At 48.3% G+C, this 17,031-nt stretch overlaps 1 protein-coding gene across 1 annotated transcript; it reads left to right on the top strand.

Moving 5' to 3' along the window:
- Nucleotides 1-1,232: 1,232 nt before the first annotated feature.
- On the top strand, nucleotides 1,233-16,229 carry DOLPP1 (dolichyldiphosphatase 1). Its single transcript, XM_032708036.1, has 8 exons — nucleotides 1,233-1,333; nucleotides 9,828-9,928; nucleotides 11,524-11,608; nucleotides 11,876-11,975; nucleotides 12,824-12,922; nucleotides 14,216-14,344; nucleotides 14,877-14,966; nucleotides 15,412-16,229. Exons 1-8 carry the CDS (start codon nucleotides 1,258-1,260, stop codon nucleotides 15,446-15,448), a joined length of 717 nt encoding a protein of 238 aa, XP_032563927.1. The 5' UTR covers nucleotides 1,233-1,257; the 3' UTR covers nucleotides 15,449-16,229.
- The last annotated feature ends 802 nt before the right edge of the window (nucleotides 16,230-17,031 follow it).

The following is a 17,031-nucleotide window of genomic DNA, read 5'->3' as shown; positions in this document are numbered from 1 at the left end:
CTGGCCTTTGCAGAACCTTTAAGGGATGTGCCTGATTTTCTTCCAGGGCTTAGATAGTAGGAAGAAATTGTTCCCTGTGAGGGTGGTGAGGCCCTGGCACAGGTTGCCCAGAGAAGCTGTGGCTGCTCCATCCCTGGAAGTGTCCAAGGCCAGGTTGGATGGGGCTTGGAGCAACGTGGGCTAGTGGAAGGTGTCCCTGCTCATGGCAGGGGGTGAAATAGAGGAGCTTTATGGTCCCTTCCAACCCAAACCCTTCTGTGATTCGATGACTTTATTCCAGGCTTTTATTTTCACGTGTGCATATTCACAGGGGAGGTGCTCGTTCTTTACAGAGCTGGATGTGGTTATAAAAATCCATCTTCTTCCTAGTGTTATTTAAAAAACCCTCAAATAAATATGTATTTTCAACGGAGCTTGGACCTTATCAGTGAATCACTCCTGTGTGGTGCAAGTAAAAATGTGCTCGGGGTAGGACAGTGATGCTGCAAGGTGGAGGTGAATGTAGTAACACCCTTTTAAAATGAACGATTCTAATTTAAAAAACACGTATTTTTTAATGTTTTTTTTTTTTTTGTTTTGTTTTTTTTTTTTTTTAACAGCGACTGAGGGGGCTGCAGGAGGAGTGTGAGGGGAGCCCGGCCCAGACATGTCCCCCTCAGGGGTGTGAGGGGAGCCCAGAGCGGGACCCGCCGGGGATGCGAGGAGATCCCTGGTTTTTCCCACTGGGGATGTGAGAGGTGTGAGGGTAGCCCGGGCTGTTCCCGCCTGGGTGTGAGTGGACCCGGGGCTGTTCCCACCGGGGTGTGAGGGCTGTGAGGGAAGCCCGAGCTGTCCCCGCCGGGGCTATAAAGGGAGCACAGCCCGGCCATTTTCCCGCCGAGCCCCCGCCTCAGCGCCCCGCGCCCGCCGCGCCAGCACCGCCGCTGATTGGCTGAGAGCAGCTGCCAGTGCGAGTCGCTGATTGGCTAATCCGCACCGCCCCTCCGGCCAATGACGACGCGCTCTGCCGCCCGCCTTTCTTCCGACTGGCTGCGCCCCTCCCTGTGCCCGCCCCCTGCTGGGCAGCGGTGCCGGCAAACGATTGGCTGCGGCGCTGCCCGGGCCGGGTGTTTAATTGGGCGGCGCTGGGCTGGCCGGCGCCTCACCTGCCGCGCGCCGCCATTGGCCCGCCGCTCCCCGCGCCCCCGCCCATTGGCCGCACCGCCCCTTAAACGCGCCCCGATTGGCCGCGGCGGCCCGGCCCGGTATCCGGGTAAGATGGCCGCAGTCGGCGAGTGCTCGCTGCCCGCGCCGTGGCGGCCGGTCTCCCTCACTCACGTCGAGTACCCTGCAGGTAACGCTCCGTTTCGCCCCCGCCGGGCCCCCGCGCCGTCCTGTCGGCCCGCGGCGGGGCCCCTCCCGCCGCCCCGCGGCGCCGCCGAGGGCCGGGCTCGCGGCTGCCAAATAGTGAGCCATTGAGCCGCGGCGCTGGGGCGGCGGGGCGCGCGTGCGCGCTGGGGGGCGGCGGGGCGCGCTGCCAGATTGTGAGCCTGGCGGGAGCGGCGCTGCGCATGCGCGGTGGGGGGCGCCGGGCTGGGGGGCTACGAGGGGGGGGCCCGGGGAAGGGCCCGGGGAGGGGGCGGCTCCGTCCCGGCCCTCCAGTGCCGCCCTCCCCGCTCCACACCGCCTCCTGGCCCCCCCTGCAGCCCCCGGCCCTCGAGGCGAGGGTCCCACCCACGTTGTGCCGCTCCCCTCAGCAGCGCGATGGGGTCGGTGTCTGCCTCCCGTGCTGGGGGTCTGGCGTGCTGTGACACAGGGACAGCGGGCTCTGGGCAGCCTCGTGGCACCCCAGGGAGCGGGGCCATGGCAGTGTGGTCTCTGTCCCCGGGGTGGGTTCGGCTACCAGTGGGTCTGGGGGCTGTGAGAGGAGTGGGGGTGGCAGGTTGTCACTGTCCCAACGTGGGCTTGGCTACCAGGTGGGTCTGGTGGCAGCGCTGGGAGTGGGGCAGTGACAGGGTGGTCCCTGCCCTGAGGTGGGCTCCGATGCCAGGTGGGTTTGGGGGCAAGGCAATGGCACTGTGGCTGTGTCCCCGAGGTGGGTTTGATGGCTTTTCTGGGAGCACTGGAGTCAGGGAGCGCTGAGGGAAATGCCTGGAGGACTCCAGGCACAGGGTGTCCTGTAGCAAGGTGGATTTGGGTCCAGGTGGGTGCTTGAATACAGGATGGGCTGTTCCAGCTGGGACAGGTGTGATCCATAAAGGTCCTGTGCCCCTGGATCCCTGTGGTGCTGCACACCAGAGCAGCCTGGCCCAGGTTGTGGTGGGATGAATCCCTGATCTGTCACTGTACAAGAGGAACCAGTCTGTGTTCAGAGAGCAGCAGCATAAGTGGTGTCTCATCAGTAACTGTGGTCCTTTGGAGCTCCTCTTCAGGTGCTTTGTGCTCTGCTGGTTTTAAGTGCTTGTAGATAATAAAAAAATGAAGTGTCAGAGTGTTAGTATTGAACATGTGCTCAAAATCCCACTTTGGTGTTAACACTATTCTCAGTATTTCCAGTTCTCCCAGTGAGTCCCCCCTAACTTGCATTGTGTTGCTGTATGTCCCGTTTCGATAGCTGAATTTTAGTTCCTGATGAAAGCTCCTCTCAGTAGTGCAATTCCTAAAGCTTCTACAGTGCTCAGGGATCTTCTGGGTTGAAAGTGCCCATTTAGCCAGGAGACTTGAAATGTGACAACTGAAAAGATCTGGCACTGGAGATTTCTTGGCCCTCCCTCTCATGGCTGTTTTGTGGTTTTCTGAGGTACTTTATGTGAAGTACTGGCATTTCCTTTTCTGGCTTGTATTTTCTTTCACCCTGTACACATTTCTGCCATCCCCCTCCTCAAATATGTTAATTTTACAGTTTGGGGGAGATGGGGAATAATCTTCCCAGTAGGACTGATATATTCATCTCTGTATCTCATCTCCTTATCTGAACCTGGCAGAATACACAGAGCACGTTCTGTGCTCCATTTGTTGGATTGGTTTGGGAAATGAAGGTGGTGGAAGTTGTTGCACAAGGGTTATCTGTCAGATCTTGAGCAATGTGACATAACTCAATTATTTTCTCTCTGCATTGAGAGTGTCTTACACAGGGAAAGGGAGGAGATGATTGTGGGGAGGGTAAATCAGCACTGAGATGAGGGTTATGTGTGGATGAGGATGGACACTGTGACAGGGCTGGACAACCCTTTCTATGAAGAAATTTTTCCGACTATCCAACCTGAATCTCTCCTGGCCCAACTTGAGGCTGTTTCCTCTCATCCTGTCCCTTGTTCCCTGGGAGCACAACCTGACCCCCACCTGGCTCTGCCTTCCCTTCAGGGAGTTACAGAGAGTGAGAAGGTCCCCCCTGAGCCTCCTTTTCTCCAGGCTGAGCCCCCCCAGCTCCCTCAGCCGCTCCTGGTGCTCCAGACCCTTCCCCAGCTCCATCCCTTCTCTGGACATGCTCCAGCCCCTCAGTGTCTTGTTGTGAGGGGCCCAAAACTGACCCTAAGATTGGAGGTGGTGCCTCACCAGTGCTCAGCACAGGGGGATGGTCACTGCCCTGATTCTGTGCCCACACCATTGCTGGTACAACCCAGGTGCCACTGGCCTTCTTGCCCACCTGGGCATAGCTGGGCTAATGTTCAGCTGCTGTCAAACAGCACCCCCAGGTCCTTTTCCAGCTTTCCAGCCACTGTTCCCCCAAACTGGGGTATTCCATGGGGTTGTTGTGATCCAGGTGCAGGACCCAGCACTTGGCCTTGTTAAGCCTCATACAGTTGGTCTCACCCCTGGATCCAGCCTGTCCAGATCCCTCTGCAGAGCCTTCCTGCCCTCCAGCAGATCAACATTCCTGCCCAACTCGGTGTCATCTGTGAACTGCCTGAGAGTGCTCTCCATCCCCTCATCCAGATCATTAATAAAGATATTAAACAGAACCTGCCCCAATACTGAGCCCTGGGGAACACCCCTGGTTTTAGGGGTGTTGCTGGATTTATCTCCATTCCCCACCACTCTGGGCCCAGCCATCAGCCAGTTTTTTACCCACTGAACAGTGCACCACCCAAGCCATGGATGTTCTGCAGGAGAATGCTGTGGGAAATGGCTTCAAAGGCTTTACTAAAGTCTAGGTAGACTACATTGTGGTCTGAAAAAATGACTTGCAGTAAGGTGGTAGGTCTGATGCTTTTACCTGGATTTGGGGAAAGTGCTCTGACTTTATTTAGAAAGCTGTTTACGTTCTGCCTGTGTACAGCTTAAGTCCAGGTCCATAAAGCTTCTAGATAATGTATATTTATAAAATAATGATGTTGGCAGCGTGCTCAGCACCGTGGAGTTAATGTGGCCTCGTGCTGCTGAGAGGGTCAGAACAAGAAATAGATCCTGCTTTTACCAACATAAATTATTAAGCTGTCTTGGCATGTCATGCACTGCTGTGTGGCAAAAAGCTTTGGCTCTTGGCTGATCCCGAGGCTGCTGAGCCTCTGTGGCAACCAGCTCTTAAAATCTCAGGTCTTTAAAGACTTCCAGCACAGAACTGCTGCCACCCCGGCTTTCATCTGCCACGAGTGACAGTCCCGCTCGCTGTGAGCAGGTAAAAAGCTGTCACTGCTGATTTGTGCCTGCCACACAAAGCCTGGTTTTGGGCTGCTTCTTGTAAATGTGAAGGGGAGAGGTGTCTCCAGAAGGGTGCTGATCCTTCCTGTCCTGATCTAGTGTTTCCTTGTCAATAGTGATACATCAAACCCATCCTTACTGCTTGTGTGGCTGCACAGCTCTCCAGGGCTTTCTGTGATGTCCACTTTGAGCAAAATAAGTGAGGAACGAGGGATGAGCGTTGTGGTAATCAACTGCAGACTGGTCTGAGGAATGGGATCTTGGAGAGCTGAAATACTGCCCTTAGGGAATGTCAGGATCAAACACAGGGAGAAGAAACCAGCCATGGCAGTGCTGCTTGAGTGTGCTAAAGCATGCTGCTGCAGAGGGCAGCCTGGAAAAATGTCATCCTGGTGCTGCTTTCAGAATTTTTTGATCCTGAAGCTTTTCTTATCAGCAGCTGTACTTTGGTGAGACCAAGGGATGATCTGGCAGTGCTGGGTTGCTGGCAGGTAGGCAGGAACAATCCTTCTTCTGTATGTCCTTCCAGTAATGAGCTGGTGATTGCATCAGGACTGTTAAGTCCTTTGATGGATGTATAAAAGCTGTATGTCTAATTGCTCTTTGAATCCATTTCCGCTTTGGATCTCACAGTATCTTTGGCACTGAGCTTTGCAGCTTAATGTGGTTGTTGTTTCTTTTCTAAGTCCACTTCTCAGTAATTCCATCAAACGCTCTCCTTCTCATGTGCAGTGAGAGGTAACAATTGTTTGCTGTCCATTTCTCCATATAATTCATGACTTTATGGAACTGTTACATTCCCTGCTTTCCTTTTCGAGCTGAAAATCTGAGTTATTTGATGTTTTCTGAATGGCTGCTGTCACATACTTATCTTTGTCCTCTTTCAATTTGCCTTCCCTGTGTGTGCTCTCCCTTTTTAGCTGTGACACCAGAATTGCATAATAAATTTTTGTAGTGCTGTAACAGTAACTTCTGTTTTGCTCTTAAAAACGTTCTTCTTGCCTTTTTCACTGCTGCAGAGCACTGGATGCTACTCTGAAGGTATTGGCTCACACTGAGTCTGAGGGATTTTGTTTGATAACAACTGAACTAAATCCTGTCATGTCATGTGTATAATTAGGGTTGTTTTTTCCCGTATTCATTGCTTTGCATGGGATGACTTTGTGCTGCAGGCTTAAAACTCATCTTCAGGAACTTCCTGTCTGTAGGGTGAGTTTCACTGGAGAAACACTGAGTTCCTGGTTTGTTTGGGTTTTTTAATTACTATTTGGAGAAAAGAAAAAAACTTCCTCTCTTCAGTGCAGCTGGGATTCTTAAAGCTCTGGGACTTTCTGGACCTCCTCTTCTCACACTGGACAAATTCTTTAAGGAGACAAACCTGATCAGACCTTTTCTCTGCAGAATGACAGGGAATCTTCCCACTTCCAGAGTTGCCCAGGTTATTTCCTACAGCCAGGCAGAGCTGGAGGGGCTGGTGTGCAGAGGTGAAGAGGTGCATCAGAGCAAAGGTGCTGGGGCTGTGTGGGTGCCTTGGCTCAGCAGTTTGTGTTGCTGTTCAGTGTCAGCACGTGCTGTTCCTATAGGAATGTTTGTTCTGATAACCCTCCTGTGATTCTGTGCAGGGTGGGAGCTCACAAGTCAGGGCTCATTCCATAGCTGAGCAGTATCTGTTGGAAGAAGCAGATCCCACTCCTGTTTGGCTGCTTTAATGCAGAGGTTTATGTTTAATCCCCCTGCAGAAGTTATGTCTGATTCCTGCCTTTATGCCATAATTTGAAGCCTCCTGAAGATATTTTCGCTGTCCCACATGTGCAAGCTGAGGAAATGGCTCTCTTAGAGCATGAATATTTAGTGATGTAAATGCCCATGACACACATACACTGCGTGTTGTCTGTGCAGCTTGCACACATGCACTTGGCCAAGAACACACGACCAAGCAGCAGGGCCACAAATAGATGCTTCAATAGGAAGTGGTGGTGGCAAAGCTCAATCTTGTGGTAGGATGTGGTTTGGGGGCTGTTGATTCACATTTTTACATCCCATACAGGTTAGGCTGATGTGGTGGAGCTCGGATATTTCCACTGAAAGAATGCTGGGTAAAATGTTGAATTGGAGCAGAAGTAGATGCTGAATGAAGGCTGAAAAAAATAGCCTTGTGTGTCTGAGCTATGTATAGTGCTGCACGTATTTATCTCTTGGCTGCCCAAAAATGAGCTATTGCCTTCTGTATTTTTGCTTTTGGAGCTCCCAAAAGGATGTCCAGGGAAGGCTGGGCTTTAAAAAAAGCAGAATTTAAAACTAAACAAACCCCAAGGTATATATGAAATAGATTGTCCTTTTGCATTTTTGCAGAGGTTTTGTCTCTGTTCTTAGCGGTTGGAGGAACTGCTTTAAAATTCCCAAGCTTAGTAAAATAAAGGAAAATTAATCTTTATAAAAAAAGAGGGGGGGTTGCTGCTTGCTAGATCTTACTGGACTTCAAACCGTGGCTCTCCTGCACGTCTCCTTTCCCTGGGAATAAGTCTGGGAGCGCACTGGAGCGTGAGAGGAGATGGGAGTGACAGTAATCAGGCTGGGAGGCCCCCGGAGCTCTGTGCGGTGATCAGCGCTGGCCTTTCTCTCAGAGCTCACTCTGCCTCCTTCACTGGGGATTTCCACTCATTTCGGAGCTGGTTTAGTTAATGCAGCTCTGCCTGGAGCTGCTGATCCAGCGAGGCATTTGTGGGCTGCTGGTGTAGCTCCTTCAGATACTGCTCAGCTATTTATCTGCCTCCTCCCCTAGAAAAAGTGGCTTCAGGATGTGCCTGTTTAATTGCTGTTAGCTCCAGTGATATGAAGTATGATTAATGCTATCTGTTCTGCTCTAAATGGACACCTGAAATGTTTGAGGAGCTTTTGTGTTAAGGTTGATAAAGGACTTGGTGCTTGCAGGCAGCATCTGGGAGTGATGGTTTCTGGTTCTGCACTCTGGGACTTTCTGGATCTCTTCTCACACTGGACAAATTTAAGGAGAGAAACGTGGCCAGACCTTTTCTCTGCAGAATGACAGAAAAGATTCCCATTTTCCCAGTTGTCCAGGGTGTTTTCAGGCAGAGTTGGAGAAGCAGGTGTTCAGAATCAATGGGAGTTGTGCAGTCTGGGTGGTTTGATTTATTGGGAATGTTATCATGTGACATAACAGAGGATCATGCATTTGGTAGTGCTGGTCCTATTTAAATTAAAAGACTACTTGCTTAAGTATTCCTCCACCATCTGCACAAGAAATAGAACCCCCCAAGAAGATAAATTATCTAGTTTGGTTTCTACTTGACAAAATTACGGCTTCTAGTCTGGAAGTGCTGAGTTTTTATGTACTGTGGGTTAACAGAGTGAATGATCTGAAACGTGGTGATTCCTTGATGATGAGCTCTCTTTCAGTTGATAATGCTGGAAGTGAGACTATTGGAAAGTATTCCTAAGGCTTCTGGGGTAATTTGATTGTCTGGTGCCTTGTCTCATGAATTCCTTGAAGACAGGATTGATTTTGTTGAGAGTTTCTGATTTATGTAAAACCATAAGGGGCTTGATTTTCAATTGCCAGGTAACTGATCCTGTCGCATCCTCTTTGTGCTGCCACAATCCGTTGCTGTTCTGCTTTGGAAGCATTTGGAACCCACCTGATGTGAGGCAAACCTGCCATATGGTGCAGGAAAAGTTTCAAATTCAGAGTCTTCCCATGCTTTTCAGGTTAAAACCAAAATAGAACCTCACTTCAGTGAAAGCTCAGTGTGCTTGGGAATTTTGTCCTCCAAATCTTCCTAATTTCACTGGTGCAGACTAACACTCCTGCTAGTAATCCTTGCTGATGCTGTTGCTGGTTCCCAAATCTAACCTACAGTCTGGGATTCCAGAGGCTTCCGTGCACTGTACCTGGTGTAGCCACAGCTATGTGGCAATAACATCAGCAGCATGAACTTTGTTGTAGCAGGGCAATAACTTCTTTATCAGTCCCAGCACTGAGAGGCTGAGGTTAAAGTCCTTTCTGCCAAGTGCTGCTTTAAAATGTGGGTGCGTGGGCTGGGGAGACTCAGTATCTTGCAGTGGAATTGATCTAGGAATGAGTCCAATGCTCAGCCTTGCAGAGGCATCCTGTTTCCTTTAGAGAGGAGAGAGGAAGGATAAATTTGTGTGGAGGCTGATCCTTTTGTGTTTAGTGATGGGATGGAGAGGATCTGGTCTCAGAACCAGTACACAAAGTACCCATGTCTTTGGTTACTCACTGGGTTCATACAGTGGGTTTGTGGTGATTTCTATCTTTAGAGATTCTCAGGTAGACAGTTCTCACTCTTCTGATATGAATTGCTGATCTTGGAGCAAAATTACTGTATTCTTGTGTTTGCCTGGAATTCATGCTGCCATCTTCTCTCAAAATGCTTCTGTGTGTGTCCCTTTTCTGGGAAGAGAGGCAAGAGAAACATGGATCTAAACACACAGCTGCTCTTTACTGTTGCTGCCCACTTCTGTGTCTGGGATCATTCAGGATGAAGTTTTTGAGGGATCTTATGACCTCTTACAAGGTCTCATTGCTGCTCCCTGATCCTCCCTCGGGGACAACTAGACCATTAGTTATTTGGTTTGGAGGCTCAAAGCCCCTTCTGTGTTGTACAAGTGGGCTACTGGTTAAAAAGGCAGAGTCTCCTTTATTTCCCTGTTATCTCCTGCTATGTTTAGCTTTTTATTTCCTCCCCATTTTGCTAATGCTAGTGTTCGTGCAGACACATGGTGAGACAGATTAGGAAGCTGATCCAGCTGAAAACGAACCCATTTTAGTAAGGGAACGGGAAAGGATTTGTTTGGGGAGTGTTTGCTGGTAATTGCTGGCACAGGGAGGCAAAATGAATAAGGGGAAGGGAAAGATGCTGCCTCTTTTGCAGCATCCTGTGCTTATGCTGGATTAAAGTGACTCTGGGCCCACACCTGTGGTCATTGTTGTAAAGTAGGTGGCAGCAAACTCTGCTGAAGGATGCCAGGCTCCTCTCATCCCTGATTTTGAGCCTGCATGTGATGAGCACTGCTGTCTCCTTGCCTCAGCTCCTCCGGGTCACTCTGCAACCTGGGTTTACCCCTCTGCTCCCAGTGATCCAGGGCTCCAGCTGAGCCATGCTCTGGTGGCAGGCAAGTTACCTGTGAAGTTCAAACTGATTTGTGTCTCTTATTTGTTTCCCCAGGTGATTTCTCTGGTCAGCTTTTAGCTTATTTGAGTCTTGGTCCAATATTCATTATTGTTGGCTTTGTAACACTCATCATATTCAAGAGAGAGCTTCACACGGTGAGTCCTTCTCTCCCTTCCCAGCCTCTCCTTATGACTAAAGCCTCTTCCTTTGTCACCTGGTGCTGCTGTGTTCACACTTATTTTTCTCTCTTTAAAGTGCAAGCCTAGGTAAGGCATCTTCCTGTCACAGAACAGCAGGAGACACTTAGCACCAGTACCAGGTTAAAAGGCTGCTCAGCCTTTGCTGATTTCTCTGTTGCTCTGTGGTGTGTTTTGTACATGATCTGTCCAAAACCATCAAGGGAGATGTCTGAGGAAGTAAAGAATGCTGTTTGCAGAGTGGGAACACTCCCAAGATCCAGTAGGATCATAGCACTTAGTAGGTTCCTGCAGGCTGGGCAGCATATGTGGGAAATGGTGTGTGTAACTCAGGAGGATGTACTTTCTTAGAACTACTGAGATGGAAAAGGGGATACAAAATAAAACCTATAGATTCCCAGGGGAGTGGATCTGTCTTTAAGGGCTGCTTCTCAACTGTGAATTGAATACCAGGGACTGAAGAGGCTTTCTTCTGTCCGAATTCTTGTAACATATAATACTTTCTGTCTGCTCTGAAAGGTAGTTGGGAATCACTGTCATGGATAAATTCTGTATAAACCTCTTGTAACATTTACCCTCAGTAAACAGATAAAATAGGGGCCACTGAAAGGGTTTTGACAGCAGATTTCTAATCCAGGGCCACAGTGTCATGGGAACCAGTGGCTTCAGGGACCTGGGAATGGGCCTTCTGACTGGGAAAGGCAGCTGTTAAGTTTTGGCAACCCAAAAGTCTCTTGTTGACCCAAAAGAGAGAATGAGCTGGAGTAACTCTTGCACAGATTTCTGGGTTTATACAGGGAGTTGTTAGGTGTTGGTAAGGAGACAACTGTGGAGGTTGATTCCCGGTTCTTTGTGTGGGAAGTCACCATTGAGCTGGAGAGAGACACTGCCTGACCCGGGGCTCAGGATATGGGAGTGAAAAATTCCTTTGTCATCTGGAATGGGACTGAGTGTTAAGGAGGCAGAGTGTCATCACCAGCTGGGAATCTGATCACAGCAGCAGAACTAATTTAGGGAAGGTGTATGGGCTGTGGAATTAAAGAGTAAAAATAAATGCTACCAGTCTGGCTTAGCTCAGAATGTGAATCAATTTTGAACTGAAGACAGCAAGATGAAAATAGGCATAGAGGGAAAAGACAGAAAGCCTAAAAAGTCACCTTTATTTTAAGCTATTTACCCAAATAACAGTGTCTGCACTCCCCCTGTTGGTCATCCAGAAAAGCCAATCCCCAAAAACCTGCCCTGTTTAAAAAATGCCACTTTCTACACTTGCTGGTGGAAGTGTCCTGGCAGAAGTGCTGTACAGTGTCATTTGTGTCTCATTCTGTGTCATCTGCTGAAAAGCTGCATATGCACAAAGTGTTGCCAAATACACAAAGTGAGCTGAAAAATAAGTGCTTTCCTTCCTCACATAGTGAATTTGGAAGCTGTTTTGACTCTAGTAGTCAAAAAAGAAAATTAGAAACATAACATTTGGGGTTTTGTCAACAGAGAGAGCCTGGTAAGTGGAAGGGTCTTTTAGAGGGGGTGACAGAGCTGTCTTGCCTTCACAGATCTCTTTCTTGGGAGGGCTGGTGTTCAACGAGGGAGTGAACTGGTTAATAAAAAATGTAATCCGGGAGCCTCGGCCGTGTGAAGGTAGGGAATGGACCGTGGGTGGGGTGGTGTCAGTGGAGTTCTGAGTGGAATGCTGACTGTGAGGGGTTGGAGGGTATTTTCCCCTTTGCCTCATGTTGGTTGTGGATGTTTGGATGTAAGAAGGCTGGTAGAGCCATCTGAGCAGGGATGTGTCCTGTGAACTGTGTGCAGATATTCCAGCAGAGTGTTCTGGCTTCGCATCTGGAGTGTTCCAGCTGCTGGGTACAGAGTAGACCTTGACCATACTCTTTCTTCTTCTCTTCCCAGAAGCCCATTCAACAGTGACCACAAAATATGGGATGCCGTCCAGCCACTCCCAATTCATGTGGTTTTTCTCTGTCTATTCCTTTCTGTTCCTTTATTTAAGGTAAAAATTCCATGTCAGGTTTTGGCTGTTAATATGTTGAAACACCTGAAATGTGTGTCTCCCTTGCTGAGTGCCACTTGAGTGGGATAAAGGAATTAGATCTGAGGCCCTGCACAATTTACTGTGGCCTGGGTGGATGGAGCATGTCTGTCTCCATCTGAATGGAGGGCTGGAGTTACCAAGGCTGAAAACTGGAGGGTGTGGGTGGGCCTCCTTTTACCTGTTGGGGTACAGGTCTCCCAGTTTTCTTTTTTTAAGCTATGATGGTCCCCCACTGTGAGGGAAGAGGGGTAGAATAGGGAGGAGGAAAGAAGAGCTGCTTTCTCATGTGTCTACTCAGTTTGTCAGTGGGGTCATCTGCAATCTTTTAGGTAATATCTGTTGCCCACTTGCATGACCTTTCAGTTCACCTCCCTTTGCAAGGACTGGGTTTACATGCTGTGCTCTGCTTTCCTGAGGTTCCTGCTGGGGCGTGGCTCTGCCTTGTGGCTCCACGTGTGGAGGAAGACAAAACTCACAGTCCCTCCTGGCTCTGTGGGTGATGGAGGGACTCTGATGTCTTGGCTCCCTGTTGCATATGCTCAGCATGTGCCTCTCACACCAGTTGCAGTAACTGTGAGCATTCTGCCTTCCATCACAGCAATCCCTGTTGACAGCTGGAGAGACACACGAGTGGCTCTCTGGCTGCTCTGTAACTGCTGCCGTGGGACAGGTTGCTGCTGGGATGGGGTTGAGCTGCCCATGGCCCCACTGGAGTAGGGCTTTCCTAGGGTTCCTGAGGGAGTGAGGACAGAGGTAAGGCCTGCTCAGCTCCCTGCCCTGTGCTAATGGCTCTCCATCTCTTTCAGAATGCACCAAACAAACAATGCGAGGTTTCTGGATTTACTATGGCGACATGTGCTGTCCATCTGCCTCGTCACAGTGGCTTTGCTAGTCTCATATAGTAGGTATGGAGCAACTGTTTGTCTTATGCTCTCATACAGTCCCGTGGCCTGTCACAGCCCTGTCATTCCTTATCCTGCTTTTCTGACCTGATTCTCGACTGCGCTGTACAAGTCGGACCTTTATGGAAGTCGCTTTTTTGCCACGAGACCCTTCCAGTAAGCAAAGGTGCTGCATGTGTGGTGCTTCACAGAAGCATTTATAAACCCCCAAATCAGCTGAGCTTGAACCAATTCCTTATGGGCTCCATTCCCGTGCTCCAGCCTCACTGCCTCACCCTCTTTCCAGCACTAATCGTGGAATCATTGCCCCATGCCTTGGCACAGCAGCCTCTGCAGCACGTGGATTGCTACAGTTGATCAATCTGATTGTTTTGCTTGAGCATTAGTTAATCAAAACATTTATAGCTGTTTGACTTGCAAGATTTGTATTAAGATGAATAAAGAAAACAAAACTTTGATCATGTTTTTTTTCCCCCTTTAGTGGATTTAAAAAAACAATTGTATGCACGCACCACAAATATCAAGTGAGCTCCAGTAATTGGAAAACAGACAAATTCAAGCTAGAAATAGGGCCATGTCTTTCACAGGAAAGTAATTACCTGTTGGCACAGTTGACTGTACACTACAGCTGATTCCTTATTGCTGATTATTTTAAATTCATAGCAGGTATGTAGTCTAATTAAAAAAAAAAATCGGAGGAAATCAAGTGGCCTGTGCTAGGCAGAGGGTCAGATAAGATGATCATAATGCTTTGTGATATATGGGTGAAAAGAATTTTGAATGTAGCTTGTGCACACAGATAGCAGGCAAACAGTGCAGCTTTCTGGATGGCTGCAGTCCCAGTGAGCACACTGGCTGTGCAGCCTTTGTGCCTGTTATGTTGGAGAGCACCAAAATCACAGCAGAAATGTTGTCCATGTTCTTAAAAGCCTTCAAGCCCCAGCTTTGGTGGCTTGGAGGGGACTTACCTTGTTACTGGCTTTGGAAGTCTCCTGGGGAGGAACCAACAGTAACAGTTCCTCACCTGATCAGGATAGATGAAGAAGAATGTGGAGTGTTATTGAGTTAAGCTCAAAGTAGATGTGCTCTAAGCTGAAACTGCTGTAGCAGGGAAGAGTTTTTCCCAGGTTTTTTCCCCCAGTATTTTTGCCAGCTTTTTCTGAAAAAAGATACCCACTTTTAACATCTGCAGGATAATTCACTCACAGCATCTGCGAATCCAGTGGAACCTCAGCTCTCAAGTCTTGCCTCCTCTTGTTTTAAAGCCTCTCTGATGACTCTTCTCTTCCACTGCAGGGTTTATTTGCTTTACCACACCTGGAGCCAAGTCCTATATGGAGGTGTGGCAGGAAGCATTATGGCCATAGCCTGGTTTGCCTTCACACAAGAGATCCTAACTCCTCTCTTCCCGAGGATAGCTGCGTGGTAAGGCTCTTTATTCTGTGCAGGCTTGTTACAGATGTTAGAAATGAGAATTCCTGGGCTCTGTCCCAGTTTTGCATACTGACTGTTGTGTAACCTACTTGTTTCTCCATGTTTTCTTGTGCATGCTTATACAAAGGATCATATGTCCTTGATTTAAGGGTGGGGAAGAGAGGGAATTTAATCAACTGCTAGGTTTCTAAAGCCCTGCTAAAGCTGAGAGGTGTGGCAGAGTGCTGGAGGAGCTTTGCAAGCAGAACAGACCTTTCTTAATGAATGTCTAATGACCTAGTAAAATTGCAAAGCCATTTACATGTGATATAGACTGGAAATACTCTATAAGGGAAGAAAAGAGCTTTTGATTAAATGTAATAAAGAATCCTTTTCCCAGCCTGAAGTGATAGGATAGTACCGTTAATTCTGGAGCATATTTTGTGCCTTTTTCTTTTTGTTTTGGTTGGTTTTTTGTTAAATCAAAATCATGGTGGAGAAAGTCTAATTATTTCCCCCTTTCCCCCACCTTGTCTGTTTTCAGGCCAATTTCAGAGTTCTTTTTAATCCGAGACACCAGCCTCATTCCCAACATCCTGTGGTTTGAGTACACAGTCACGAGAGCAGAAGCAAGGTGAGTTTTGTTGGGGGATGGAGGAGCTGTTGCTGGTTTGACTTGTTAGATACAGTTATTAATTAATTTTCTGATACGTAGCCGCTGCCGTGGGTACAATAGCACAGAGTAAAGAAAAATACCAAGTTGTGGGTTAACAGCTGCATCTGAGAGGTGAATTTGGGGAGTGTGGGACTTAAGAATGTTTCATATAAGCATTATTTCAGCTCTCTGGTGTTTGCAGGCAGTTGTTTATAATGTTGTGTACACTGGAGATGGGGTGGATGTTTAGGACTGGGAAGGGCTGATCTCTCTGTAGGGTATGTCGGGCGCAGCTGTAGTTTTGTGTGGAGCTCAGCAGGGCCTTCCTTTAATCCTCCTGTCTCTTCCCACTGGTTTGGTTGGTTTTATCCCCAATAGTGGTGGTGTCCCCTGTCTCACCTGTCCCCCCGTGTTGTCGTTGCAGGAACAGACAGCGCAAGCTGGGAACGAAGCTCCAGTGACGCGGGAACGCAGGACCAGAGTTTTAACGGAGACAGACAAGAGCAGAGACCTGGGAGCAGCAAAGGAGCCTTTAAACAGACGGACCAAAGGAACAGGCAGGGACCATACCCAAAAACCTGAAAGCCTTTGCTCTGCTTTAGCAGCTAAGCTGGATTGCTCCCTGATGCATGTGGGACCGTGCAGGAGTAGAAGCTCATTTCCAACACAGATGCACATTGCCGGTCGAATGTACCATCCTGTCTACGTCAGGGGAGGGGGGAGGAAATGCCTGGTGTCGTGTTCGGGGGAGGGAAAACCAAAAATGAATCCTTTCTGTGACTTTTTTTTTTTTTTTTTTTCAGCATGAAATATACACACTATTTATTTATTTTTTTAAATGGAACTATTGTTTTTGGGGCGGGTGAGGCGTTGATTGTGTGTTCTGGTTTTTTTGCCTTTTTTTTTTTCGGGTTTTTCTTTTTTGGAAGAAGATGACAAAACTAATCTCAAGTGGATCATGTTTAATTAGGGCTTTTAACTCTTACAAACTTCTTAGGAGGGAGGGGAACTAGGATGGGGTGACCTAGATGGAAGGGAGAGGAAGACTTTCCTTTCTGCAACCAGTTTGGGAGATCAAAATCAATTCCAACTGCACTTTGTACAGACAGAAAGACAGACTATAAAGATCTGATTTTTAACACTAGTGACAGTTCTGCAGGGAAGCCTGCACGGATACCAATTAAGGGGAGTGTGTGTGTAAAACAAAGGAAAACCACAAATATACTGACTCTTATTTTTTTTCCACTGCTGCTCCTGTTGTGTAATTAGCAAGAGTGTCCTTCTCAGAATCTCTTCTAGGTGGCAAGATTATTGTACATATCTCACATTTATTCCATCTCTTCCTTTATACTTTTATTACCTCAGGGTTGCTGTGATCTGTACAGCTTTTGTTGTACTGAGAGTGCTGAGGGCACTGGGAAGCCCATTGGTTACAAGCAGTGCTGTGCTCCAGCAAGAGTCAGCCCAAAGCCTTACAAAATTCAGTTGCTGGTCTCTGTCTTAAGCACTGGATTTTTAATTTTTTTTTTCTGTTACAGCTTAAGGGAGGGATTTTTAGGAATGAACACAGTGACAACCATAAATGAACAAGGCAAATGACTAATAACTAGCTCAGCTGCTCTCTGAACTATTCCTTGAAGAGTCCTGTTAGAATCCAGCCGTGAACTCCAAGTAGGGAACTTGTAACTGGCAGGAGCCTCTGCTAGGACCACAGTAGCTTGATAGGTGGGGGTTCTGCAGTTGTAGCCTTGAATGCTGAACTCCTGCAAGCAAGTTTTGCTTTCCATCCTTCTTCCATTCCGGTTCTCCGTCTGGCCAGTGGGCTCTCTGGATGCTGTGTCTCTGTGGGAGTGTGCCTGCCATCTCTGTGTGCTGGTGATGCCTCCGACCTCTGTGACCCATGAGTTCACCTGGCAAGGGCTAAAACTCCAAGTGCTTCAGGGCTGTGCATGGACACTTTCTGTATTTCTAGTATATAATGCAGCAGTTCAAGTGTAACTACAGAGAAGTATTTATTCAAAGCACAATTGACTTGAACTTTCAC

Source organism: Chiroxiphia lanceolata, chromosome 21 (genome assembly GCF_009829145.1).
Source record: "Chiroxiphia lanceolata isolate bChiLan1 chromosome 21, bChiLan1.pri, whole genome shotgun sequence".
NCBI classification, from domain to species: domain Eukaryota; kingdom Metazoa; phylum Chordata; class Aves; order Passeriformes; family Pipridae; genus Chiroxiphia; species Chiroxiphia lanceolata.
Note: the sequence above shows the minus strand (reverse complement) of the source record. Positions and strands in the feature narration are given on the sequence as shown.